We start from the raw sequence: 27,103 nt of genomic DNA, 5'->3' as shown, positions 1-27,103 counted from the left end.
TCTCGCCAGTTAACAGCCACTGATCTTTATTAGCATTCCCCAAAGGTTGGTCCAAGGTACATGGGTCCCGTGAGAATCTCTGAGAAAAAAAGTGTTCCATTGTCAAGTAATCATTGGGAAACTTGTTTGGTGCTCACTTCCTTTTGCCAGGTCCTCGCCTTCTACCTGAATACTAGAGGATTAGTCTTGAGAGAGCATCTCTGCTCACTCTATACCCTTGAGTTTGGTGATCTCATCTCCTCCCAGGCTTCAAATTCCATCTATATGCCAGCTCCCACATTTATATATCTAACACAGACCTTCTGGCTGCCTCTTTACAATTCATCATAAGATCTCAACCCTGAAATATTCAAGACTGAACTTTTGTTCTTGCCCCACTGAGCCTACCTGTCCTTTCACCCTCTCCCTCATCCTAGACATAAAGATATTGCTGAGGCCTGAACCTGACTCCTCCTTTCTTTCCTGCCCCAAGAGCAATCTGCTTTATTCATTTACTTTCAAACTATATTGTGAACGTGTCTTCCTTTCTTGACTGAAGTTGCCACCATCTCAGTTTAAGCTATCATCAACTCTCACCTGGAGAATTCGATATCCTCTTAGCTGTTCTCTATTTTTCCACCACCAACCCCTCTCCACGCAGAGGGAAGAGATGTCTCCTTGGAACAAATCAAGCCTGTCACTTCTTTGCTGAAAACTCTTAAACCATCTGTGATTTTACCGAGGATAACTGAATGTGATTTACAGGGCTCATGTGAACAAGGTCCTGTTTCTTTTTTCAGCCTCATTTTGTGCCATTTTCTTTTTGCTCCCAGTGTTCCAGACACACACACGGTCTGCTCTCAGTTCCCTTGTAAAGGAACAAGAACTAACTCCTAGCAACAGTTCATAATTTAGCTTAAATGTCGCTTCTATAATGAGACCTTTCATGATCTCCCTCCTCTGTCAATGACCTCGTATCACATCCTCACGTTATATCTTTCTACCTGAACCCTACTTTCCTTTAAAACACCAACTATAGTGGTAATGTTATATTTATTTGCTTCATGATTTGTTTAATGTAAGTCTTGTCCAGTGAATTGTAAACTCCATGAGGTCAACAATTATGCCCCACTCTTTTTTGGTAGGGAGCAATCAATATGCTAATTTGGAAATTATTCTCAAACTACACAATATACAAGAAGACCATGACATACACATTATTAGGAAATGATATATATGTGGCCCCATAACTACATTCTAATGGTTTCATAGCCTGGCTGTTTTTCCTTCTCCACCCTTCCAGAAAAATAGCTCAGAAATGGAGCTTTCACAACTCCCTTCTATTGGCTATGCCTTGATCTCAGGTGAGAAGTAACCTGACATTCTATTCATGTCACAGTGTCCCAGATGGGGTACATGTTTCAGGAATGGAAGACAGAACATTTAATATATAGGAATTTTTTTCTTCTCCGGTCCAACTAGTTGGGCAAGCCTCTGATTATCTCACAACTGTGTATATGTCTTATCTCATATTGTTTCTTTTTGCCTACTTGAATCCTTTCATGGCTTTTCCCCCTGCCTACAGCTTTATTGGAAAATAATTGACATATAACATTGTGTAAGTTTAAGTTGTACAATGAGCTGCTTTGATCCACTTAAATAATCCAGAATGATGACAACCATAGTTAACACCTCCATCATATCATATAATTACCACTTACCCATATTTTGATCACAACATCATATCCACAGCACCCAATTGGATCTTATTTATGGAATAATTGAATAGATTCTCTGCCATTTCTGCGCTACCTCTCCTGGCAATGCACAGTTCACATTAGCATGTTCAAAATTCTGATATTTGAGGGAAAAAATATGTTTTCCAACTTAATTGACCAAGGAACATTTTTCCCCCATAATGGTGATTAATATTTCATTTTAGGGAACACTGGGCTAGATTATCTGTGAGATCTCTTCCAGCTGATTGACTATATAGTACCTTATTTCAGGGTGGAATTCTTTGAAATATTCAATGCCATATGAATGTTCAAATTCAAAGGCCTGTGAAATTATGAAGACTTATGTTGAGCTGAAAGTGTTCTAATAACAAAACTGTTTTTGGAGAACACTGTAATCATGGGAGGGAAGTTAATTTCCCAACTAGAAGCTTTCATTGGATCTGTTTGTCTCCCCAGAACTGAACTTGTCAATCTTATGTTCACATTGTTTACCTGCCTATTGATATTGTGTAACTATCAGGGCTCAGCCATTGTGGCAATGAGACCAGGTTCTCAACATGGGAGCCAGGACTCCTGGATTCGATACATGGCTTTGTATTCTATGTGATAGTTAAGCACTCAGAGTACCAGTCTATCCATGAGCCTACTGCAGAATTTTTGAGGGCAAATATGATAGGACACATAAAATATTTTTCAAAGCCTACCAAGTATCATAAAAATTAAAGACCTAATTAGTAGTTATGCTAAACCAATTTTCTAATCATTACTAAGGCTTTAGACCCAACAGATTATGAAATCTATGTTTGCTTTTATTAAATTTAGTATAAAAAGAATGAAATCATTTGTGGTGATCAGATATCATGAAAATTAAGTTGGATGGAATGCTTATGTGATGTTAAAAAAATGTGACTCCCTTCTCACTGATTTTAATGAAACATATCTAGGTCTTGATTACTCAGACATTGGATACCCACACTCTTAGGCTAACACCAGGAACAGATGAATTAGGATACTGTATTTTTCTTTAATTTGGAAAAATCACATAGAATGAAATATATTGGGCCGCATCATGTCTGTCGAGCACCAACTCTGCGCCAGGGTGTGTGGTCAGTGTGATGCATCCGTTATCTCATGAAATAATCACAGTGCCCTGGAGGAGATTTGTAAGCCTTTGAATTACACCATTCAGCTTCCGAAAGGGGGCAAAGGTCACCTTGCCCCTTCTGGAGTCAGGCTATCTCCCAGAACTCTTACCTACACAATCTAGATTTGTGAGTTCTAAATTTTTTCCTAATTTGGAGCAGTCTTTTAATATATTTAGATATATGGTTGATCATCATTATTTGCAGGTTCTCTATTCATGAATTTACCTACTCTCTAAAATTTTATTTCTAACCCCCAAAACCAATAATTATGGTGCTTTTATGATCATCCTTGGACGTGTGCAGAGCAGCCAGACATTTGAACGGCCCGGTGCTCACAAACTCAGCTGAGCTGGAACAAGGTGATGTTCTGCCTTGATGGTTCAGCTCTCATGCCATGGATGTGTCCTTTCGGCACTACATTTAGTGCCAATTTTTCACATTTTTGTGGGTTTTTGTTGGTGGTTTCACTGTTTAAAGCTGTCCCTAAATGTGGTGATGAAGTGCTTTCTAGTGTTCCTAAACATTAAAAGCTGATGTGTGTGATGGGGAAAATATGTGTGTTAATTATGCTTCACTCAGGCATGAATTTATAGCGCTGTTGGCTATGAGTTCAATGTTAATGAATCAACATTACATATTAAATAAGGCACCTTTAAACAGAAACCCACATGAAACAAGGTTGTGCTTTGATTGGTTGATAAAAAGGTAGTGACCAGAGGCTCCCAGGAACATGACACTGTGTTTCCTCTAGAAGCAATACTTTGTATTCCCTAATTTAGTATTTGTGATGTCTTTATAGAACACAACTACTGCAAATAACAAGGATCGACTCCATCTAAAGACAGCATTGCACTTGACTTTCTTTATTGCCTGTTCAATGTCAGATATTCTGATTAGTCAGCCTTTGAATGGAGATTGGGAAATTAATGAAAGATCTTGAAAACCAAGTTTTAAACTGATGGAACTTTTATGAGGAAGTCATAAAAGCCTGGAATCAAAGATTTATAATGGGAGCCCTCATGAACCCAACTCTATGAGGCAAATGACATCAATATCTCACTTAATCTAAAGCTCAGCAGAATCCAGAGTCATTACTTTCTGATTTGGAGCATGATATCTTCCTAGGTGGAAAGAAAGAAAGAAGAGCAAAAATTTGAAAAATTCCAATTTATATGGTTTTTAAAAATATTCATACAGTGTTACTGCCAGGTATGACTCAAACTAAGTTTGTCAGAAATGGTGAACTGTTAAATTTAAGTTAAGCTAATAAAATCCATGAGATCCCCAACGGCCTCCATTGTACACTCTCACATAAAAGGTTAATTTATCCCAATCAATTAATTTATTAAGAACAGAAAGGGCATATTGAGATACTACTGTAACATGACTTTTTAAATTGTAAGTAAAACTATGACACAGAAAGTTCTAACCTTTCATTACTTGCCTCATTCCTTTGTAATAAATGAAAAAATTACTTCAAGGAAACCTTATTTCTTTCATTTATAATCAGAATCTTTTAGCAGAAAGTGCTGTGTAAAAACTTGATGAGTTACCCGCCCCTGAGATTCAAGTTATGTCGGCAGCACTTATTTTTTTTCCCCAACAATATTGAATCAGCAATAATTTGTTTAAATTTAGGTGACTATCTTTTAAAAAAAAAAAAAACCCAGTGATTCTTAGATAACTTGTCAAAAGATAGTGTTTCAATTTTGAGGCAAGTGCTGGGTTATTATATTCACTTATGAAAACAAGTTAATTTATCTTTCACATTGAATATTATTTCGAAAAAGTTTGTATCAATAGTTTGGAAGTCCACACCAAAAGTATCCCAAATGATATGGTAGATTATTAATTTAGGCAATATTTTATTTAATGTTTCAGTAGGATAATGATATTATAAGCAATTACACTGTGTCAGATAGTTGCTGAGATAGTTGCTTTGTCTATTTTTTCTAATTCTGACAGTAGCTATATATGATAAATATTATTATTTCCATTTTATAGGTAAAGGCACTGAGGTACAAAAGGCCTAAAGATTTTGCTCAAGGGGTATAGAAAGCTAATATAGGTTGTTAAAGAAACGCATTCAAATTTTAGATCTAGGAAAACATCCAAATTCATTGCTTTCTGCTACTTTTAAAATTATTTATAAATAAAACTATATGCTAATATATACTTTTTAGAATTTTGTAGCTTGTAATAGTAAATATGACATAAATCAGAATCTTTCTAACTGATTAATCACTGAGGGTTTAAAGAAAGCTATTTAAAGGGTCATTAGTCATTCTTGCTTACATATGCAAATTATCATTCTATTTTTGCCTAAATATTGTCTACCATGAGGTACAGTTGCAGCACAGGAAAAATTTATCTTAGGACTTTATGACACTCTTTCCAACCCTGTGGCTGCTTTTAAATGGGATTCATACACCCTTGACAGGTTGAAAATTAAATGTGCTTTATGGATAGCTTCTTAAAAGGAATGGAAAGTATGAGTGATTGGTGTCAAATAGTTTGTCTTTCACAGCATCGAGTAAATAGTATTTTCTCAGCCTTCTCTGATTCTTGTCATACTGGAATTCTTATCGTTCAAAGCAGCACGCTTCCTGCCTTCACCACTTTCTACTCAATACCATAGCTTAATTATATTTTTTCATTGAGATATAATTCCCATACCATAAATTTACCCTTTCGAAGTGCACAATTCAGTGGTTTTTAGCATATTCACAAGGTTGTGCCACCATCACCACTATCTAGTTTTAGAATATTTTCATCACCCCAAAGGGAAACCCTCTACCCATTAGCAGTGTTTCCCCATTCACTTCTCCCCACATCCACTGGCAAACACTAATCTACTTTCTGTCTCTGTAGATTTGCCTATTCTGGATATTTCATATAAGTAGAATTGTACAATACGTGGCCTTTTGTGTCTGGCTTCTTTCACTTAGTATATCATTTTCAAGGTACATGAATTTTGTAGCATGTATCAATACTTCATTCCTTTTTATGACTGGGTGGTATTCTATTGTATGTATATATCACACTTGTTTATCCATTCATCAGTTGATGGCTTTGGGGTTTCCCACTTTTGGTGATTCTGAATAACGTTGCTGTGAATATTCCTATGAAAGTTTCCATGTGAACATTGGTTTCATTTATCTTGGGTAGATAATTTGATCTTTCCTCTCATTTTTCATTGCTTTTTCCCCAGCTTCAGGAATGCCCAGAACAATAGGAACTCTTTGAATTCTTAACCGAGCTTGATAAGCCATGGGCTGTCACATCTCCCTAAACCTGATCTTCATTTGCCTATCTTTTCCCAGAGCCACCCATTGGCCAGATGCACCCCCCACATGGCAGCGTCACTCCTCAGAAGAACAGCAACCTGCTTGTGATTATTGTGGTCTCCGTTGGCGTCATCACCGTGCTGGTGGTGGTGATTGTGGCTGTGATTTGCACCCGGCGTTCTTCAGCCCAGCAGAGAAAGTAGGTAACAGCTAGTTCCCAAGAGATGAGAAGTCACTGCTTGACCTGACTACCATCTTTTTGAGTTAGATTTTTGACGGCTCTCTTCCTGTGTGCTTCCATAATTCACTACGTGTTCCTTATCTCCTCTCCAGAGCTGGGCAAAATCTTGCCTTTGTCCATTCCAGGCCCATAACTTAAGAGGGTGAGGACTAGGCTTGCAGAATTAATAGTAGAATCCACCTGAACACTCACTCTGCATTTCTGTTTGATTTTACTTCTTGAGACCAGATTCTTCCTTTCAAATGAGAGCAGGTATTCCTTAAGTAACACTTAGACAGTGGACTTCACCGTGTCCCTACTTATGGCCCTCTCTCTGCAATTATGTATAAAACATTGGAGATGTGTATTCCTCTAAAAGTATTTACGTATCCCTTTTGGCAAGAAGGCCTGTAGGCATTTAATCAATGCTTGTTGCATGAATGACTAAGTATAGACTACCAAACTCAACGTAATTATAATACTATGGAATGTTTAGTTTGGAGGCAGTAGTTAGGATAGACGAGAGATTCCAGAAATTCAAAATGGTTCATATTTCCTGGCTATGGTGGATTTTCAGAAATTAAAAATTTTGAGGGGTTTAAAAATATTTTCATATCGTGCAGCTCTAGGTTATAACACATGCAGAGAAAGATATATCAAAGTACAAAGTTTGGAATGGAAAAGGGGTTTTAATTCAGCTTACCCCTCCCAGCGATACCCCATAAACAGCATATTAACCTTGTATCAGCCAGTTGTGGGAATCAGCAATAACCTTCTGGTTATTTTCTGCCTCTCTAGCACTTTTCAAATCCAACATGATATGTATTTTTCAGCTGTGCTATTCTCACTGGATTGGCTACAATAGGCTCTTTCCTTAATTTTTGTTTGTTTTTGGCCTGAGGCATGGTGTTCTGCAAGTCTGAGGCATGGGCCCATAGGTGGCTGGTTTGACAACTGTATACCATACGCATTGCTGGAGAAAGATTCTCTAGCAAATAATTTTCCCTCTTCCCCTGGTAATAACTCAGCCTTTCTCTCTTTTTAAAAATGCTGTGACCCTATTTGTTGATTTCTAGCGTATCTTCCAGCATTTTGAAGTAAGGTATTTAGTAACAGGGTACAGGAAGATGTACATACTGAAGAAAGTAACATAGGGTACAGATGCAGTCTTTGCATTTCATTTATTTAGAAGACAGGTCAAATTTTATATCCAGCTGCATTCATTTGACTGGACTATCTTGAAGCTGATGATAGCTGGTGTGCTGGTCCATTGTTTCCGAACAGGGAACCAGACAGAATGAGATTAATAAGGTGGGTCTCCTGTGTAAGCATCTGGGAAGTCATAATCGCCCACTGAGCTTCTAGAGTGCTGGGCACTTGGTAAGGCTCTGGGGGGAAATCACTGTGATTAAGTCGTTGAACAATCTCTTGGTCCAGCAATCCCAGGAAAGGGCTTTTGTAAACAAAGAATGGTGAAAAATCAAAGCTGCAGGTCTCTGAGGCAGAGCTGAGAAAGATTCACAGAAATGGAAGCAGGGAGGGCAGCAATTTCTGGCCTTATTTCATGACAGTTTTAAAAACATGGATGCGTTCACAAAATGAATTGAATTAACTAAACCATCTGTAGTGAGGTGTTTTGTTTTGTTTTGATCATTTTCATCATTGTTAGAAGAATGTTTGAGGGTTATATTGACTTGATGAACTGAACTCCTGGACCTATGTTGTTTCTCCACAGAGAAAATGCTAGTCTTCTCCATGTGCAAAAGTGGGATTTGGTGCTATTTTGGGAAACTCTCAAATTGTCCTAAATCCCACCCTAAGTACTTTGTTAGAAAGAGTAGAAGCTGACCCCTGGGTATCACTTGTTTTTAAAATTAGGGAATGATTGAAAGAATAAACCACTCCATGAATGACTGAAAACCCAAAGAAAGTGAATCTATAGCTCCTATGCTACTGCCGCTTGGGTTTTTCCTCACCCCACTCCCAAAGTCTCTTAATATTTACTTGGCATATTTTCAAAATTTAGCTTCATATATTTTTCTTCAGTAACAGGCCCAATGGCATTCATCCTGATCTCTTTGTTTGTATATGTTAACAGAGAAAAAGAAAAAAAGAAAAGCTCTCCTTTAAGATATTTCTGAGTTTTAGTTTAGCTTTTCTTGATTTCATTGAGAGCTCCTCCTCCCCCATACCACCACCACTGAACTTTGTAGAATAAAGTAAATAATGCAGATGAAAGCAAAATCAATTCTAATTTGAAACAGAAATAATGTCCATTACAGGGCTCTCAGAAATGGGAGTTTAATATAATTAATAAGGTGAAGTAGGAAATATCCATTTGCTTCTTCAATATCTCTTTATCTAGGACTGCTGAAGAATGTAAATTGTCTTTGTGTTTTACTGGGGGACTTGAATTACATCCATATGGATTTGAAACATATTTTTGTGTACTATCAGTAATACTTCATTCAAGTTAGTGTCTACGCATTTTATTCTGTGATTTATGTAATGAGGTAATGAGCTAGCTTATCTGATTGACTCACATTCTAGTTGGTAAGGTTTTCTTTTTATGTTATAAAATAACTAACAGAAGTTAGAACCCAAGTTCTAGTTCTGATTCTACCACTTCTTTAATTAAATGAATAGTATTTAATTACACCTAAGGGAAGAGCTAGTCTCTGAATATTGGTTTCCTCAAATAAGAAATGGGACTAAATACTTTCTGTCAACCCTCTACCACTAAAATTCTCCACGGACTACTACTAAATTACAAAATCACATGGTAGCATTTAGCTTCAAATTCACATGAAATAAAAATAACTGCATTTCTTTTTAGCTATTAATTTAAAATTTTTTTTACCACTTTGAAGAGACTTCCCTTACACACTCTGAATTAGTGAGATTATAGTAGAATATCATAATATTGAAAATTTGTGTTTTAATAAAGCTTAAATTGATGGGGGATTTTGGTGCTTTTTAACAGAGTAATAATATTTTCCTGGCCAAAATGTAGAATGTGTATTTTGATAAGTTAGAATGTATCTACAGATACTTAAGAAAAAAATATTTGACATTGAGGCTATCCTGGAAATTCTGGACACATGGTTATCACATGAACACATGGGTAGATGGTCAACAACTTGTCTGAATACATTAAATTTAAATGTGTAAATCAAATTCAAGGTTTACATGGTAAAATTACCAGTTAACTAAGCCTCCTCTTTGATTTGACGTGTACACAGCAAGTTTTAAATATCCACACACATTCAAATCTTAACAAAAGTAATCATCTTCAGTACTGAGGATCAAATGTTTCAACTCAAATGAAATCTATTGTACTTTACTATAGGTCACTTTCACTGATTTTCAAAATTTTAACATTTCATTGGTTTTCAGTATTCACCACACAAGGATTTTAACTGACAACCACTTAAGATGTCAATATATCTTAGTTCCATCTCAGAAAAGGCAGGTTTATTTGAGTATCTAGGACATATTTTCTCTGGCTTTCCAATGCAAGTTTTTTGTTTTGTTTTTAGTAGCAGTCAGTAGAGTAAAAATAATCAGTATAGATAATTAGGAGGCTGGAAAGCTTTGGGAAAGATTTGGATGGAGGAAAATTTAAAAAAAATAATGACACGTTTTTATCATTCAATTCAAGTGATTTCTATGTGCTTGGTGTGTGATCTACAAAGTAACAAATCTGATGAATGTTAACTCTTGAGCTAAAAACCTTTCTGCAGATTCCCACTGACTTACTGATAGTTTAAATGTATCTGTTATGATTTGGTCCCCTCTACTTTTTCAGCTTTCCTCCCTGCCATGCCCCAGTGCATGCTCTTTGCTCCAACAATGCAGAAGCCATGCCTTTTTTCATTCATTTATTAAACTCCCACCGTCTCACTGATCTTTGCATTTCTAGTCCTTAGCATACTTCTCGACACATTTAATATTCCATAAATGTTCACTGAATAAACAAGTGTATACATGTTGTAAAACAATGGGTGATGTTGCAGAAAGGAATTAAAGAGAGTTTGCTCCAGTATCACTGGAGGAAACCAGTTCACACACAGGGAGCATCTGGACAGCCCAATAAGACAAACAATGATCAATGCAAAGTGAGTGGTATAGAGAGAGACCAGGGAAATGATGTAGCTATTCTAAGATTACACAGACCTAAAGTGGTCAGGAAGGTTTCCTAAAGAAAACGGGCTTGAAGGGAATCTTAAAGGGTAAGTAGTTTGTAAGTAAAGAGGACTATGAAGGCGTTGTGGGCAGAAGCAAGATCAGATAGATGGATGGATGGATAGATAGATGGATAGATAGTTACATAGATACAGAGATACATAGATAGATAAAACTAATGAACAGAACTCACCAGAATTTGATTATGCTCTGGAAGCTTTGCCACAGTATGAGAAAGAGCAAAGAGAGCTGTGGAAGATTCCTTGCTTTGCCTTTATTCAAGAATACATGGGTGGGAAAAGACCCTCCTATCCTGCAGCTATTTTTGGAAGCCAAACGATTACTAGTACCTGTAAGAAAAGGTGTGTGTGTGGGAGGGATAAACGTGACATATTCTACGTCGAATAGAAGAAACTAGCTTTATAATTAAAACAAACAAACAAAACCAAATCGTTCACTTAAGACAGTGCTTCTCAAAGTTTTGGTGCATCAGATTCCTCTCAAGGGCTGTTAAAACACAGATTGCTGGGCCTCATGACCCCCTTCCCAAGTTTCTGATGGGGTGGGGCCTGAGAATGTGCATTTCTAACAGGTTCCCAGGTAATGCCGATGCTGCTGGTCCAAGGACCACACTTTAGGAACCATTGCACGGGGTTCGCCTACATACAGATTTTGAAGATTCCAAATGGTGAGATAGAGGAACTGTGGACCAAAACGGGCAGCAGTGATTATGTCAAGGAACCAGCAGATGGACAAAAGGTTGGGGTAACAGCTGTTCCTACAGGTTTTAGGACAAATTTCACACAATTTAGTTATGAGCAAATGTCAGTTTTATTACAACCCTGCTATATGGACAACTGGGCTACTACCAGCAGGGGAAGGAGGCCTCTCCAAGGCCAAAGCTTTCTCTCTTGATAAGAGACATTATAGAAAGCAGAAGTGGTTAGATGGTCTTTCATAGAATATATACAGAAAGGAAATAAAGTCTGCTAAAGATCTTTAGATTCTTTTTTTTTAATTTTTATTGGGGTATAGTTGATTTACAATGTTGTGTTAGTATCTGCTGTACAGCAAGGTGAATCAGTTATACATATATCCAGTCTTTTTTAGATTCTCTTCCCATATAGGTCATTACAGAGTATTGAATTGAGTGTTTGCAAAGCAGAAATAGTGTCACAGATGTGAAAAACAAACTTATGGTTACAAAGGGGGGGATAAGTTGGGACTGACATATACACACTACTACATACAAAATAGACAACTAATAAGGACCTACTGTACAGCACAGGGAGCTCTACTCAATACTCTGTAATGACCTATATGCGAAAAGAATCTAAAAAAATGGGGATATTTATATTCTTGATGACTGTCAGCTAGGTAGATAAACAGCTTCTCAGAAGAGGTCTTGATCTGATTAAAATCCACCAGAAAAATGCTTATGAATTTCATCAGGAATAATAATTTCTTTCCAGATGGAGGTTGTAAATCATAACATACTAAAAAGGTTCTGCCTCAATCAGGTTTAGAACTTTTTTTTTAATAGAATACACCTGGGGATGCTTGTTACTGAAGTCATGGGGACTGGTAAATGAATGAATGAATAAGGCATGAATGTAAGCAAGGGAAACCAGAATTCATCATTTCCTTCTAGTTTCAAAAATTATTTGACAAACTTCTTTACCACAAGCTATTTATTTATTTATTTATTTATTTATGGCTGTGTTGGGTCTTCGTTTCTGTGCGAGGGCTTTCTCTAGTTGCGGCAAGTGGGGGCCACTCTTCATCGCGGTGCGTGGGCCTCTCACTATCGCGGCCTCTCTTGTTGTGGAGCACAGGCTCCAGATGCGCAGGCTCAGTAATTGTGGCTCACGGGCCTAGCTGCTCCGCGGCATGTGGGATCTTCCCAGACCAGGGCTCGAACCCGTGTCCCCCGCATTGGCAGGCAGACTCTCAACCACTGCGCCGCCAGGGAAGCCCACCACAAGCTATTTAAATATTGAGTTATCATGGACGTTCTGATGATCTTGTCCTGGATTTGGGAACTGGTGTGTCTCTGTATGCAGTCATATGGGCACCAGAGTTTAAGTTATTTAGCATTTTGATTTGTTAGAAAGAAAGATAATGGGGTGAAATCTCCAAGTTTGAAAATGACATTAAGTTCTTCTAAGTGACCAGAGATGGGAGCTACAGACTCATTTCCTGTGGGCAGGTGAAGTGTAAGGAAATGAATTCAGGGAATAAATGGTTAGCAAGAGAGTTATTATCTTAAATACAAGAAAATGATCGAGGGGTTAATGATCTAGGGGTTATTACCATTGTCTAGAGTCAGTGTGAGCCTGCTGCCAGGAAATCAGCAAAGTGCAGATACTTGTTGGGAAAATAGTAGAGCAGAAAACCTGGCATTATTTCTCCACTAAACTACTAAATAGATATGAAGTCTGAGGTTCTTTGTTTTTCTCCTCATCAGTATGCTTCAGGAAAGACAAGAAAAAAGAATGTTAAGAAAAATTCAACAGATCACACTACTAAACATTTATTAATTGCCTAATATGTACAAAGCATCTTATCCAGTAATGGGGACACCAAAGCCATTCCCAGTGGCCTTGCACAGGTTACAGAGTCTCCACTGAGAGTAGTTTACTTGAACCATTTAGCTAACATGAAAGCAGTTATTCTCATAAACCATTCATTGCAAGTGAGGAAAGTGAGAAAGAGGTACTTCTCTGGGCTTCTACCAAAGGTTAGATTTTAACTGTCTAAATTCTGCCTTATGAGGAGACATTATTGTTTTAAGAGAAGCAGAAGCTACAAGTGGAGATTTAAAAGATTATAAAACTGTAGAGCAGAGGTTGAAAACCATTTCTGAAAAGGGCCCAATAGTAAATATTTTCGGCTTTGTGGGCCAGGTGGTCTTTGTTGCAACTCCTCAACACTGCAACATGAAAACGAATGAGCTTGGCAAGATTCCAGTAAAACTTTATTTACAAAAATTGGCATTGGAGCCCTCTACTGCCGGCCAGGGCAGATGCTGAGTCCAGTGTGGCAGTGGCTATGCCTGGGACTCTGCAGCCTCCTGCTGGGGCAGGCGGAGGCCCCAGCCCCATGGAGCTGCCTGAGCAGAGCGGCTGTATGCAGTGCTGTTTGGGCAGAACCTGGTGTTGACAGGAACCATTTTCAGCATCTTGCTGGTGACTGTAATCCTTATGGCTTTTTTTTTTTTTTTTTGTAGCAAATGGATCACTATTTATCACAAACGCTTTACATTAACTTGGATTCTTTCTAAATTTTTATCCAAAACAATGTAACAAAATAGTAGGTAAGAGTTCATACAAAGAAACCCCTTCCATCCCACCTTTTACAAACTGCAATCCCTTATGGCATTTTGTGTCTACAAGCCCGTTCGGCACCACTGACAGCCGAGCAAGCAAGTCCTCCACAAGCATTTGGGAACAGAATAAGTTCTGTTACACATGGGTTAGTGGAGAAGTTGGAATCAGAACTTTAGTGCTTGGAAATAATCTTTGGTCTGGACAGTTGGTAAATGCTGAATGATTTAGAAAAAACATCTAGCCATTATCTTAGCCTAACCCTGTAATGCAAATATTTGGCCACGGAGTCTGCTTCTCAGTGTTTCTTTTTATATGTGGCTGTCCTTGTTCAAAGTAAGACCTGAAGCTCCAAAGTTCAGTGTGAAGATGGAGTGCTCACGAGAAAGAAAGCATAACTTGGTGAGTGGTGTAAAAACCACACTGGAAAGGACTAATCATTAATGTTTCAAAATGTTAAGAAGAGGAAGACCTAACATGTAGACATTCCCTACTTTGTAACTGTTCGATCACAATGGGTTGAGAATCACAGATGTTTTAAATTATCCCAAGTCGGCCTAGATGCTCCATTTGCAAAGCAGCAGCCGCTGTGGGGAACGTGGGCCGCCATTCCTCACGCTGCTCAGAGCTCCGTGCTCAGACGCCCGCACTGAAGTCGGGGTCACACCAGGTAGGCCTTTGGCCATGGGCACCCTCGGGCTGGGAGGCTCTGGGGGTGACTGGAAGTGTTAGCAATTGGCCCGGCTGAAAAAGAACTCGTTCCACTCAAACACGTTGATCTCCTTGTCCTGCGCTTAAGTCTTCCTAGCCCGTGGCCTAGACGTCAGGGCAGCTTTTCCCATCTGGAATCTTTTCAGCCCTGGATGGGGAGGGCGCAGTAGAAGTGCATGTTCCCCGTACAAGGCCGAGTGGCGGGTGGGTGTGTGTTTACACACATTTAATTTCAGCTTTGAAAATGCTGCTTTTCCTTTGCACTGTTAGTGAACTGGATTTCCCCCCCCTCCCCCACGGAAATGATACTTTTGTGCTTGCGGCGTTCATTTTATTTTAAAGGTGCTAGGCTTAACTTTGTTATTAAATTAAAGTGCTTGTCTTGTGCTCCATTCAAGCAAAGCACAGATATATATATGTATACATTTTTTTTTTAACAACCCGCACTTAACGTGAAATAACTGATGTGGGATACTGTAACTGTTTGACCTAAGGATTTTGCTTGTAACCCTAGCATGGAGGCACTGAAACGTTCACTGTTCTGTGCTTTTGAGCAAAATATCAATTAAAACAAAAGTAAAATCTTAAAAAAGAAAACAACAGCAACAACAACCAAAAAAAACAACACAAAAATAAGCAGTGGAGGATTTGGCCTTCAGGCCATAGTTAACTGACCCCTGCTGTAGAGAACGGCCAACAGGAGCATCCTGCTTTTGACTCGGCATGCAGGGAACATTGGAATCTCACTCGCCCCAGGAGGATACTACTGCTGAAAAATAACTTAACGACTGCTAAATTCTTATTGAGGAAAATAAGAGACATTTGAAGCACACTTCCAACGTGACTTCTCTTTGCAAAGGATAGATCTTACTGTGTTTGAATCCAGACACTTAGTGACTCCAAGACGAAAGTATTTTATTCTCCTAAGAGTGCACTCATGCAGCCTTTTGTCTTCAAACAACCAGCTTCCCAATTGCACATGAAATGGGACAGCTGAGCTCTAGGCTCTCTTCTAAGCCCCAATCTTGGCAGTTGGCACAAATTCTGGCCTTTTTATTTCTATTTGCCCTTTTGAAGCAACTCTGTCATTTATCTCCTAAACAGATGTTGCAGTCGGGTACCTTATGCCTAGCTCCAGAGATTGGCATATGGCTCCATCTAACCCATTGTCACCTTGTGCTCAAATCTGCAGCAGGAGAAGCTGGAGTAAGGTGCTCTCTGGCAGGCAGCCGGGGCCCTGGGGGTCCAGCACCGCATCTCCTGTAACGTGGTGAAGCTCCAGGGGAGAAGAGGAAAGGCAGCCAAGACAAGTCTGCCAATTCCTGGATTTCACAAGTTTTCTCCTGGGAGCGCTTTTGTTTCCTTCCCTGCTTCTAACTTGAATTGACTGAGGGAAAAAAGAGGAAGGGCCATTGAATAAAGGCACTCACATTTGCCTTCTAATTTTGTTCCGTAGGAAACGGGCCACCCACAGTGTTGGCAAAAGGAAGGGCAGCCAGAAGGACCTCCGGCCCCCTGATCTTTGGATCCATCATGAAGAAATGGAGATGAAAAATATTGAGAAGCCATCAGGCACTGACCCTGCAGGAAGGGACTCCCCCATCCAGAGTTGCCAAGACCTCACGCCAGTCAGTCACAGCCAGTCAGAGACCCAACTGGGAAGCAAAAGCACCTCTCATTCAGGTAACTTTCACCTCCCTGGCATCAGGAAAAACATCCCACGCTGAACCCCACAAAGGAGCTCTTGACTCCCTCTTTTGTGGATATACCCTTTCCACTAATTTGCACATCATTTACCAACAGTTAAAATAATCTGATGTAAATTTGGTTGATTAACTAGGTTTACTTTCTATTCCATCATCGTGTTGACTGCCTTTTATAACTGTAATGCTTCTTGAAACTTCTAAGAAGTAAGAGGTGATGCAGTTGGGACATATTGAAACGTGAAGGCTAAATGAACTGATTGCTTTTTGTTACAGCTTGAACAAAAGTTTTGTCAAGGCAAAATTTGAAGCTATTTTAGTTCTCTATGTCTGTGAAAAGTTGATTTTAAATTTGCTGTCAATTCCTTGCTTTAAAAAAAATCACTTCAGAGACACTTGAAGTCTGAAAACATCAACTATTCTGTTACTTTGCCTTGATTACTGTGGAGATCAACTGTCATCCCCATGCAATCACATTATATGATCACTAGCCTAGTCTAATGGAGTCTCTCTGAAGTCTCTGTTGGTATACAAAGTGATCTGATGAAAAAAGCCTGCTGTTTAATGATGTGGTGCAGAACACTCCATGTCTAGGAATAACTGAGAAATCCAGAAAGTGGTTGTAAGATATTTCAGTTTACGTGGGTCCTTATAGTTTCAAAATGCTTATGGGGAGTTGAGTAATCAACCCAATACTCTCATCAAAAAATCTCTTGGTCTACTCACAATGTGTGTTTATAGAATGAGTAGCTGTTTTAAACCAAATTAAATATTTTAATTGTTTGAATGTGTAACTGGTTGATTGGACTTTCTTGCAGAGTTGTTTAAACAAGGACTTTACCAATTTTCCATCCTGAGTTGCGTATTCCTTTTCTAGACCTTAAATAATATCTCAAGCAGTGTCCCTAACTTTTGTCACTTTCAATTACTAAACTATAATCCAGTTCCATTAAAAATTATAATATGAGATTTAAATTAAAGATTCTTTTCCCCTTATGGCCAGTCAGGCTTTTGGTTCTGAGCACTGGGGGGTCACAATTTGTTTTTTTCAAATCCTCCAGCACCTTGGAGGAAAATGTAGTGGTAGGGTGGGACAGCAGGAGGGAGGAGCATATTCTGTTTCAGAAACACCTTTACCCATTCTTCCTACCTATCTGCTCTTTCTGGTTTTGTGTGGGGACGGAGGGGGAAAGTAAAGAAAAGATGGGAGGAGAAAGGCAAGGTGGAAGGGAAGAAAGCACAGTTTGAAGTTCTTCACTAACTTTTTGGGCACATGGGCTGTCCTCATGTGGCATCCAAATTCTCAGTGTCTTATGAAATACAAGTATGAAGTCTTTATGAGACCCTGTGGGATGCCTCCTCTGGCCAATTCCATAACCTGAGATATCAAGTCAGGGCTTAACCCTCTCCCACCAGGAACAGCTCTACCTGTCAGCCTCACTGGTCCTCCTGTGGGTCATCTGCGCTTACGTGAATTCCAACAAGAGGACTCAAGCCTGGTCAACTTTCCAAGTACCCACTTGACCCAGAGGAAGCTCCTGTATCTTTGACAGGTCAAATGATGAGAGAGCTTGTAACCCACACTGTTCCTCTCTCAGCCTTGCTTTCTTCAATTACCTCTTCCTCTGTTTAAATAGACACAGTGTAGACCAGCAAGCCTGCTGCCTGAATAAGCTTCTACCCAGAGAATGAATGAAAGCTTCTTTTGCAGGAACCTCAACAGTCTATAGGTGTTCATTCTTGTAGCTTTGTTCCATACTGGACATCAGGAGGGGAGAGCACCTCTGCCTCTTCCTGGAGGGAATAAAATTGTCTCTCAGCCCTCAGAAGGTTTCGCTAATGATTTTTAGGATTCCTCCTTCTTGATTTTTCCCCTTATCATTTATATGCTCAGATGACATTTGGGGTCAGCGAGACAAGTTTTGTTGTCTCTTACTAAGCCTTGAGAAAAGTTTAACCCCAGATAATGGCTGTTTTCTTCAGAATGAGAGGATACTTGTGCCTATTTGTCTTTAATTTGAGGACCTACTTGCCAACACTATAGTAACAGGGAAAGTAGCACTCGAAATCCTGTTTGTTAAACTTGACAATACATGAAGTATTCTCTGTGCTGTCGTGGTTAAAAGGACAAAACTCTGATTGGAAGAATTAATATTGTTAAAATGGCCATACTACCCAACACAATCTACAAATTTAATGCAATCCCTGTCAAAATATCCATGACACCTTTCACAGAACTAGAACAAATAATCCTAAAATTTATATGGAACCACAAAAGACCCCGAATTGTCAAAACTATCTTGAGAAAAAGGAACAAAGCTGAAGGTATCAAGCTCCCTGACTTCAGACTATACTACAAAGCTACAGCAATCAAAACAGCATGGTACTGGCACAAAAACAGACACATAGGTCAATGGAACAGAATAAAGAGCCCAGAAATAAACCCACACACCTATGGTCAATTAATCTACGACAAAAGAGGTAAGAATATACAATGGAGAAAGGACAGTCTCTTCAATAAATGGTCCTGGGAAAACTTTACAGCTACATGTAAAATAATGAGATTACATTTCCTCATACCATGTACAAGAATAAATGCAAAATGGATTAAAGACCTAAATGTAAGACCTGAAACCATAAAACTCCTGGAAGAGAATATAGGCAGAGCACTCTTTTACATAGATGGTAGCAATATTTTTTTGGACCTGTCTCCTAAGACAAAAGAAATAAAAGCAAAAATAAACAAATGGGACCTAAATAAATTTAAAAGCTTTTGCAGAGCAAAAAAAAAATAAACAAACAAATTGACAAAGTGAAATGACAACCTACCAAATGAAAGAATATATTTGCAAATGATGTTACCAAACAAGGGGTTAATATCCAAAATATATAAACAGCTCATACAATTCAATATCAAAAAGACAAACAAAAAAAACAAGCAACCCAATCCAAAAATGGGCAGAAGACCTGAATAGACATTTTTCCAAAGAAGACATACAGGTAGCCAATAGGCACACGAAAAGATGCTCAACATTGCTAATTACTAGAGAAATGCAAATCAAAACCACAATGAGATGTCACCTCACACTTTTCAGAATGGCTATCATCAAAAATTTACAAATAACAAATGTTGGCAAGAATGTGAAGAAAAGGGAACCCTTGTACACTGTAGGTGGGAATGTAAGTTGATGCAGCCACTGTGGAAAACAGCATGGAGGTTCCTCAGAAAACTAAAAATAGAACTGCCATGTGATCCAGCAATTCTATTCCTGGCTATTTATCCAGAAAAAACAGAAACACTGATTTGTAAAGATACATGCACCCAATGTTCATAGCAGCACTATTTACAATAGCCAAGGTATGGAAGCAGCCTAAATGTCCATTAACAGATGAATGGATACAGGAGATGTGGTATACATATACAATGGAATGTTATTCAGTCATAAAAAAGAATGGAATTCTGCCATTTGCAGCAATGTGGATGGACCTAGAGAATATCATGCTTAGTGAAATGAGTCAGAGAAAGACAAATAGTGTATGATATCACTCATTTGTGGAATCAAAAAAATAAAACAAATGAATGTATATAGCAAAACAGAAACAGACTCACAAATATAGAAAACAAACTAGTGGTTATCAGTGGAAAGAGGGAAGGGCGGAGGGGCAAAATAGGGGAATGGGATTAAGAGATACAAACTACTATGTATAGAATAGATAAGCAACAAGGATAAATTGTATAGCACAGGGTACTATAGCCATTATTTTGAATAACTTTTAATGTAGTATAATCTATAAAAATACTGAATTACTATGCTGTACACCTGAAACTAATATAATATTGTAAATCAACTATACTTCATTTAAGGAATAAAAAGACCAAACTTCATGTTAATGAATCATATACTTTTTAGTGATACATAGTGTTCAGAATTTCAGTTTTATTTTTCAACAGATTTTTATTAAATTTTTAAATCTGCATATATCACTCCTTCTTATTATTTTTTATGACTCTTTAGTATGACATTTTATAGAATTATAATAAACTTGTATAGAGACACCTAGCTGTACTTTTGAAGAATGTAGTTTATTTCCTGTGTTTTTATAATAAGATTTAATGTCTTTGGGGCTTAAGTACAACTTGCAAAGATTGTGGTAAATTCATACAATTGAATATTATGGAGCTGTTAAAAATTATATTACTGACTTATTACTGACAGAGAAAGGTTTTTATGTTATTTTATAAAGAAGGCTACAAAACATTATGTATGGTATAATGCCATTTTTGAAATAAATAATATATGCTCTCTTTCACATATACAAACATATGCAAAAATTATAAATAAAACAATAATGGTTCTTTCTGGGTAATGAGTTTATGGTAAATTTTATTAATGTTTGTACAATGAGAGCATATTGATTGGATAACAAAAAAAGTAGATATTATTATTTAAAACATCAATGAAATGAAAAAGGCATTGGAGTTCCTGGCTAGAAATGAAGTGTTGCATCATTAATACTCAGGAGTATTGTTTTTCTTTTAGGTCAAGACACAGAAGAAGCAGGGAGCTCCATGTCTACCCTGGAGAGGTCACTGGCTGCACGCCGAGCCACCCGGGCCAAGCTCATGATTCCTATGGATGCCCAGTCCAACAGTCCTGGTGAGTAACAATTGGTACCACAATGGAGCAGTCAAGTGCTTTCTGTTTGTATCTTTTCTCTATCAATTATCAAAACCTAATTAGAGTTTTCCCTGAACTTTCTGGGCAAAAGGACCTAATGAAGAACGAGTAAAATTATATCATTTATATTTGGAAGTTAGAACTTTCACTCTGTTATTGTTGTATCTGTTGTATGCAATCAAATGATCTGTCTATTGGCAATCACTTGATACATACTTAAGAAAGTATAAGAAATATGAATTGATATAAAAAGAGTTGAAATTTTTGTCATTATTCATCTTATTCTAATGACCACCTTCATGGATTTTTAATCTTTTTTAAAAGGTCCAATTTTCAGACTTAAATAATCTAGTACCCTTGAAACAAATATTGAGATAATCACTTACTACCTCCTTCTTGTTAAAGTTTTCTGTCATACTCCCACATTCACTGAAGATATTAGTATCTGGGAATCACTTCCTTTCCAATTACCTCTATGATCAATCTTGGTAATTACAATATCCATGCAGATAATCCATCTGATGTTAGTTCCTTTATATTCCCTGCAATATTAGCTCTCTCCCACCTCAGTCCATCAATTCCATGTCATACACTAAACCAATAATTGCACCCGCTGCAGAATGTCAGTTTCTATCATCCCTTTCTCTAGCACTGTATTACTTTCTGCCACTTATTTTATTGCCCCCTTGCCAACAATTTTTCAATCCCACTTGGACCTCCAATCCATTAACTCTGCAACCTTCTCATTGTCCCTCATCTTCCTCATGTCTTTACTTCCATCCAAACTCAACTCCCATCCATCATCAGTTATTACCTCCAGTTCCTTGCAAACACCCTCATCTCCATTGGTTCTTCTTCCCTATCATACTCACCTAAAAAACCTCAACCCTGATTAAGTCAGCTCCTCTACCAACATCGACCATGTACCCTAACAGCTGAATTTATCTGGAGAAAAACACATAACCTGTTTACTGGGTATTTATGACCACAAATCCAAGGTGAGCTGTCATCTATTTGGAAATGCCACTCATTTCTCTTAATCATTCATTGTCTCACTTTAAAAGATGAATGTCTTATATCTATTCTTACTTTTCTGACTCCCGATACCTCTCTCCTTTCCCCACTCCCAGCTAATAAGGTACTTCTTATATCACCAAGAAAAGAGAAGCATTCAAAAACGGCATCCTTATTTACCCATCAAACTGAGTTGATCTGTTTCTCCTCCTATGTAAGGCCAGCTCTTTCCCTTGAGGACATCCATGCGTCCCCACTTAGGGACTCTTCTGTAATTATCCCTTCCCTTTTTTGCATCATCAGTTTTCCTTCCTACTGATAACTCTGATAAGCATATAAACATTATCTCATAACTCCCGTGTTAAAGCATCTTCCCTGGAACCACTTGCCCTTGCATCTGAAGCCCATTCCTCCCCTTTCCTGAAAAATTATTTTAAAAGTTGTCTATACTTACTTTTTCCTCTTTTAATCTTCCTTATTAGTTTTAATGACATTTCCACAGTCCCTCTCTACTGAAACCATGGTTGCCAAGATTATCAATAATCTCCACATTTTCTTACCAAGTGGTCAATTCTCCAATGCTCAGCAAAATTTGACGTAGCTTCTCACTATTTTTTCCTGGAATGCTTTCTTCACTTGGGTATAGTATTCTAAATGCTGCTGGTTTTCTTCCTATTCCCCTGGCTGCTCCTTTTCAGTCCTTTACTTATTCCTCCTTTTCTTCACAGTCTCTAGAAGTCAGAGAGTACCCTAGGGCTCAGACTTCAAGCTGCTGTCTTCTATCTACACTAGCTTCTTAGATGTTGTCATCTAATACCAATGTGCCACTTAAATGCTCACAAATCCCAGATTTTATCCCTAGCTTACTCTCTTCCTGAAATCCACATCAATTTCCATATAAAATATTGACTCACCTTCTCCAAATGGCTATCTAATAGGCAAGCCATGTATGCTCCAAATGGAAATCTTGCCCTTCCATAATTCCCTCTCCCCAACTCCAAACTTGATCCTCCTGTTATTTTTCCCATTCAATACATCCATTTTCTGTTCATCCATTTACTCTTGTTAAAAAACTCTAGTTTCATACTTCTTTATTCTGATTTCCTCACATCCCAAATTCAGTCTTTCACCAAATCCTATAGTTCTTGCTTTCAAAACCTGTCCCAAATCTGACCACTCCTTCCCATCTCCACTGTTCTGCCCTTAGCCAAGCCACTACCATCTCTTATAGATTATAGTCTATAGCTGTAAACTTATAACTGTTCTCTTTTCTTTAGCTCTTGACCCTACAGTAAGTTATCTACACTGCAGCTTTTCAATATATGAATTAGATCATGTTATTCCTCTTGACTTCCCATCACATGTTGAACAAAATCCTGTGATTTTACCATGTGCAATAAAGCACCAAGTGATCCAGCCTCTGGCATATCCCTCACGTCGTCTCCTGCTACTCTTCTCTATAATCTGTTTCAGCCGCGTAGCTCTCCTCTTTGTTCCGTGGACAAATAACACACATTCCAACTCAGGGACTTTTCAATTACTGTCCTATTTGCCTGGAATCTCTTTTCATAGATGTTTACTTGGCTTTTCCCTCATTTTATTCAGGTCTGTATTCAACTGCCACCACCATGAAAGAACATAGATCTTCCCTGACCATTGCCTAATATCATCCTTGGTCACTCTCAACCCTTTTTATTCTGCTTCAGTTTTCTTAATTAATGTATATAACTATCCTACTTGCTTTATTGTGTTTATTATTTGTTCTCTGTATTTTAGTGTTAGCTCTATGAGGGCAGGGATTTTGCCCGCTTTCATCACTTCATATCCTCAACACCCAGAACAAAGGTTGGCGCATGGTAGGCACTCACTCGATACAGTTTAGACAAATGAATGAACTAATGGTTGTTTCTTTCTACCTACTGTATGCCATGTTTCCTCTGTGTTTCAATATAGCTCTCAATTTTACTATAATAAATGTAAAAACTTACATGGAATTTATAATAAATGCCAACTGTTCAACTCATGGGGTAGATACTATTCTTATGCCTATTTTACTAATAAAAGAACTGAGGCTTGGAAAGTTAAAGTACCTAGCTTGCAGTCACACAGCAAGTAAGTGGCAGAGCCAGAATTTGGACTCGGAAGGACTGGCTTCAGAGTTCTGCTCTCTTAATCACTATGCTCCCAGCTGCAGTCCTCTGTGAAGCTATTGTCCTTTTTCTTTCATTCCTTTCACCACATAGAGAGACACTGTACACTTAGCTGCCTCTATTTTTTCCCCTCCAGTCACTTTCCTCTTGTAACTAAGTTCTATCTGTGCCAGTTTTCTGTAGCTTCCTTCTTAAAAATCATTGTGTTTCAGAATCTTTGTGGGCCTTTCTCTCCCATATATAACTTCCTTATCTAATAAGTTCCCACATCCCATTGATTATTTTTCCTCCACAACATCTTTTGAATCCCTGGCTATATTCCCATTCCTAAGAGTCCTATTTTTATTCTCCTCTTTATGGCCTCACGCCTGAACTGTCAAAACAGTTTTAAAATTAATCTTCCTCTCTGTTGTGTCTTCTAGACTTCTTTGTATCCTGCTTGCCAAATTTCTTCCTAAAACAACTTAAATAAGGTATTTCACTCCATAAATTTTCCCAATGGCTCCTCACTGTCTTCTAAGAAAAAATGACAAACCCCTCAGCATACCAGATTTAAGTCTACATTTCTAGTTTCCTATTGCTACGTTAGACTCTTGCCAAGCCAGACTAATCACCAGTCCACAAACATGCATTGCCCTTTATTTGATTTTCCTTCTGAATACCTTTTGTCCTTTAGGAATGACTTGGTAGCTATCTCTAACAAAGTTCTATGCATCTCTCAAAGACCAGAGAGATATTGATGCTTTCATAAATTCTTTCCTCTCTGATTATTCCATCCAGAAATTAGGGCTTCCTTTCTCATGTTTGAATGGCCTTTCTTTTTAACACTTGTGAGGCATTAATTCCACATAGTACTGCCTCATGTGCTTAGGTATTCAAGTCCAAATTTTCTCTCCTCTAACAGATCTTGTATTATGTGATAGGGAGGGAATGTATCTAATTCATCTTCACAGACACACATTGTATAACTCAATACCTAGCACAGAGCTGGTACTTGCTAAATATCTGTCAGGACTTCCCTGGTGGTTCACTGGCTAAGACTCCACGCTCCCAATGCAGGGGGCCCGTGTTTGATCCAGGGAACTAGATCCTGAATGCTGCAGCTAAGACCCGGCACAACCAAATACATAAATAAATAGTAAAAAAAAAAAAAAAAGTTAAATAAATAAATAATATCTGTCAAATGAATGACTGGATGAATAAATAAATGTATTATAAGAATGCCTTGTGTTTGTAACACATCAGTGTTTTAGGGCTCTTTTTTTAGCAGTTATAGATAGAATAAAATAAAATTTCTGATATACTAAGGGCAGTTAAAGTTGTTTTCATTAGACAAGAAAGGAAATAATGTGATTAGAAAGAAAGAGGAATGAAATGAAATCTAACAAGCATTGAGAACTTCTAAATATTATTCACTTGCTAACTACCTTGCTAATTATTATTTCATTTAATCCTCACAATATTCTTACATGGTGAGATTATCCTGATTTTACAGATGGGAAACAGAGACTCAAGCAGTTTAAGAAACTTACTCCAGGACACAACTGGGCAACCTGTGAGCCTCTATGGTATACTGCTTTTCTAAAGATAAAGACGCCTTATATTATTTATATTCATTTTTTTTAACATCTTTATTGGAGTATAATTGCTTTACAATGGTGTGTTAGTTTCTGCTTTATAACAAAGTGAATCAGCTATACATATGCATATATCCCCATATCTCCTCCCTCTTGTGTCTCCCTCCCATCCTCCCTATCCCACCCCTCTAGGTGGTCACAAAACACCGAGCTGATCTCCCTGTGCTATGCAGCTGCTTCCCACTAGTTATATCTATAGCACCATGTTCTATAAAATGGTAATTACCAGATAAAATATAAACTACCTGAAGTGATTTTTAGTTCTTAAAACCCACAGGAAATGGTATTTAATTTCATTGAAGTACAAAATATCTTTATTTGTCTGAGAATATACTTCATGGTTGAAAACATTATGTGGCATATGCTACTTCTTATCCCTGAACACACTTCACAGCTAAGTAAGCTGATGCCCATGAGAAGCATACCAGCTGATAGTATAGGCAGGAAAAGGCCCCGGATATTCTGATTTCCCCAGTCGAATGTTGTTTCCTATAAAATGGTAGCAAAAAATGAGTATTGTTACAATGGCCAAAGAATGATTTTAAATGTTTTTCTTACTAAAAATGAAATTAATTACAAGAAATCAGAAGCATCAGGTATAACTTTCCTTAATTTTTCAAGGATAAGTAAGAGTTATATTCTGGGTTTCCAGGAATCAGACTGAATAGAGATTGGAAAACAGGAGATGTATTAGCAAGTGCCTCAGGAATAACACCTGTGAGGGTAAAGGATGCAGGATTGCTGGGAGGGAGATATTGAACTGATGATGCAGTTTGATGGAGGCCTCAGTTGACCCTATAGGTTGCTGTGGTGCTGGAATTGTCCTGTATGTTGTCCCAAATGAGGTGGGAGGGGAGGGGCGGTTCTGTAGTCTTTGATGAAGGCTGCTCCTAGGAAGTAAGGTGTAACCTTGGGTGAGCAACTTCTTTGCTGAGAGCAATTTCTGGAGAGATGTAGATTTTCTTACAGTTTCAGTATTTTATTACTCAATGGAACCTAACTATTTGTTTGGCCTTGGAAAGATTCCCTTTCCATTTTCAACCTGTGTTTTCTTCTTCTATAAAATGCAGGAGGAGAGGTGAGGAATCAGAACTAGGAAATATGTAGACGGAAGCGAATACCCTGTAAGATCACATCAGTTGTACAATTTTAATAATTTACTGTATGAGAGTTTTGTTGGGTAAAAGCCTCTTGAATTCCATTTTTTTTTTCAGTTTTTTCTTTCCTAGTAAATATTTGAGGGAAAAATGTAAAATTCGCCTTTAAAAAAAGAAATCTCAAAAAGTTAAACTAGAGGCTATTGAAAAGACTGAGGCAAAGAAAAGCAT

The 27,103-nt window shown here is 38.0% G+C and overlaps 1 protein-coding gene across 1 annotated transcript in view; it reads left to right on the top strand.

Moving 5' to 3' along the window:
* The window catches only part of DCC (DCC netrin 1 receptor), a 1,166,696-nt gene that overhangs the window by 1,070,399 nt on the left and 69,194 nt on the right, over positions 1–27,103 (top strand). The window contains exons 23-25 of the mRNA XM_082353405.1: positions 6,187–6,349; positions 16,049–16,275; positions 20,837–20,953. Coding sequence (XP_082209531.1) covers positions 6,187–6,349; positions 16,049–16,275; positions 20,837–20,953 — 507 coding nt within the window. The remainder of the gene's footprint in view (positions 1–6,186; positions 6,350–16,048; positions 16,276–20,836; positions 20,954–27,103) is intronic.

Source organism: Balaenoptera borealis (assembly GCF_965194805.1).
Source record: "Balaenoptera borealis genome assembly, chromosome: 14".
NCBI classification, from domain to species: Eukaryota; Metazoa; Chordata; class Mammalia; order Artiodactyla; family Balaenopteridae; genus Balaenoptera; species Balaenoptera borealis.
This window is presented reverse-complemented; position numbering and strand designations above follow the sequence as displayed.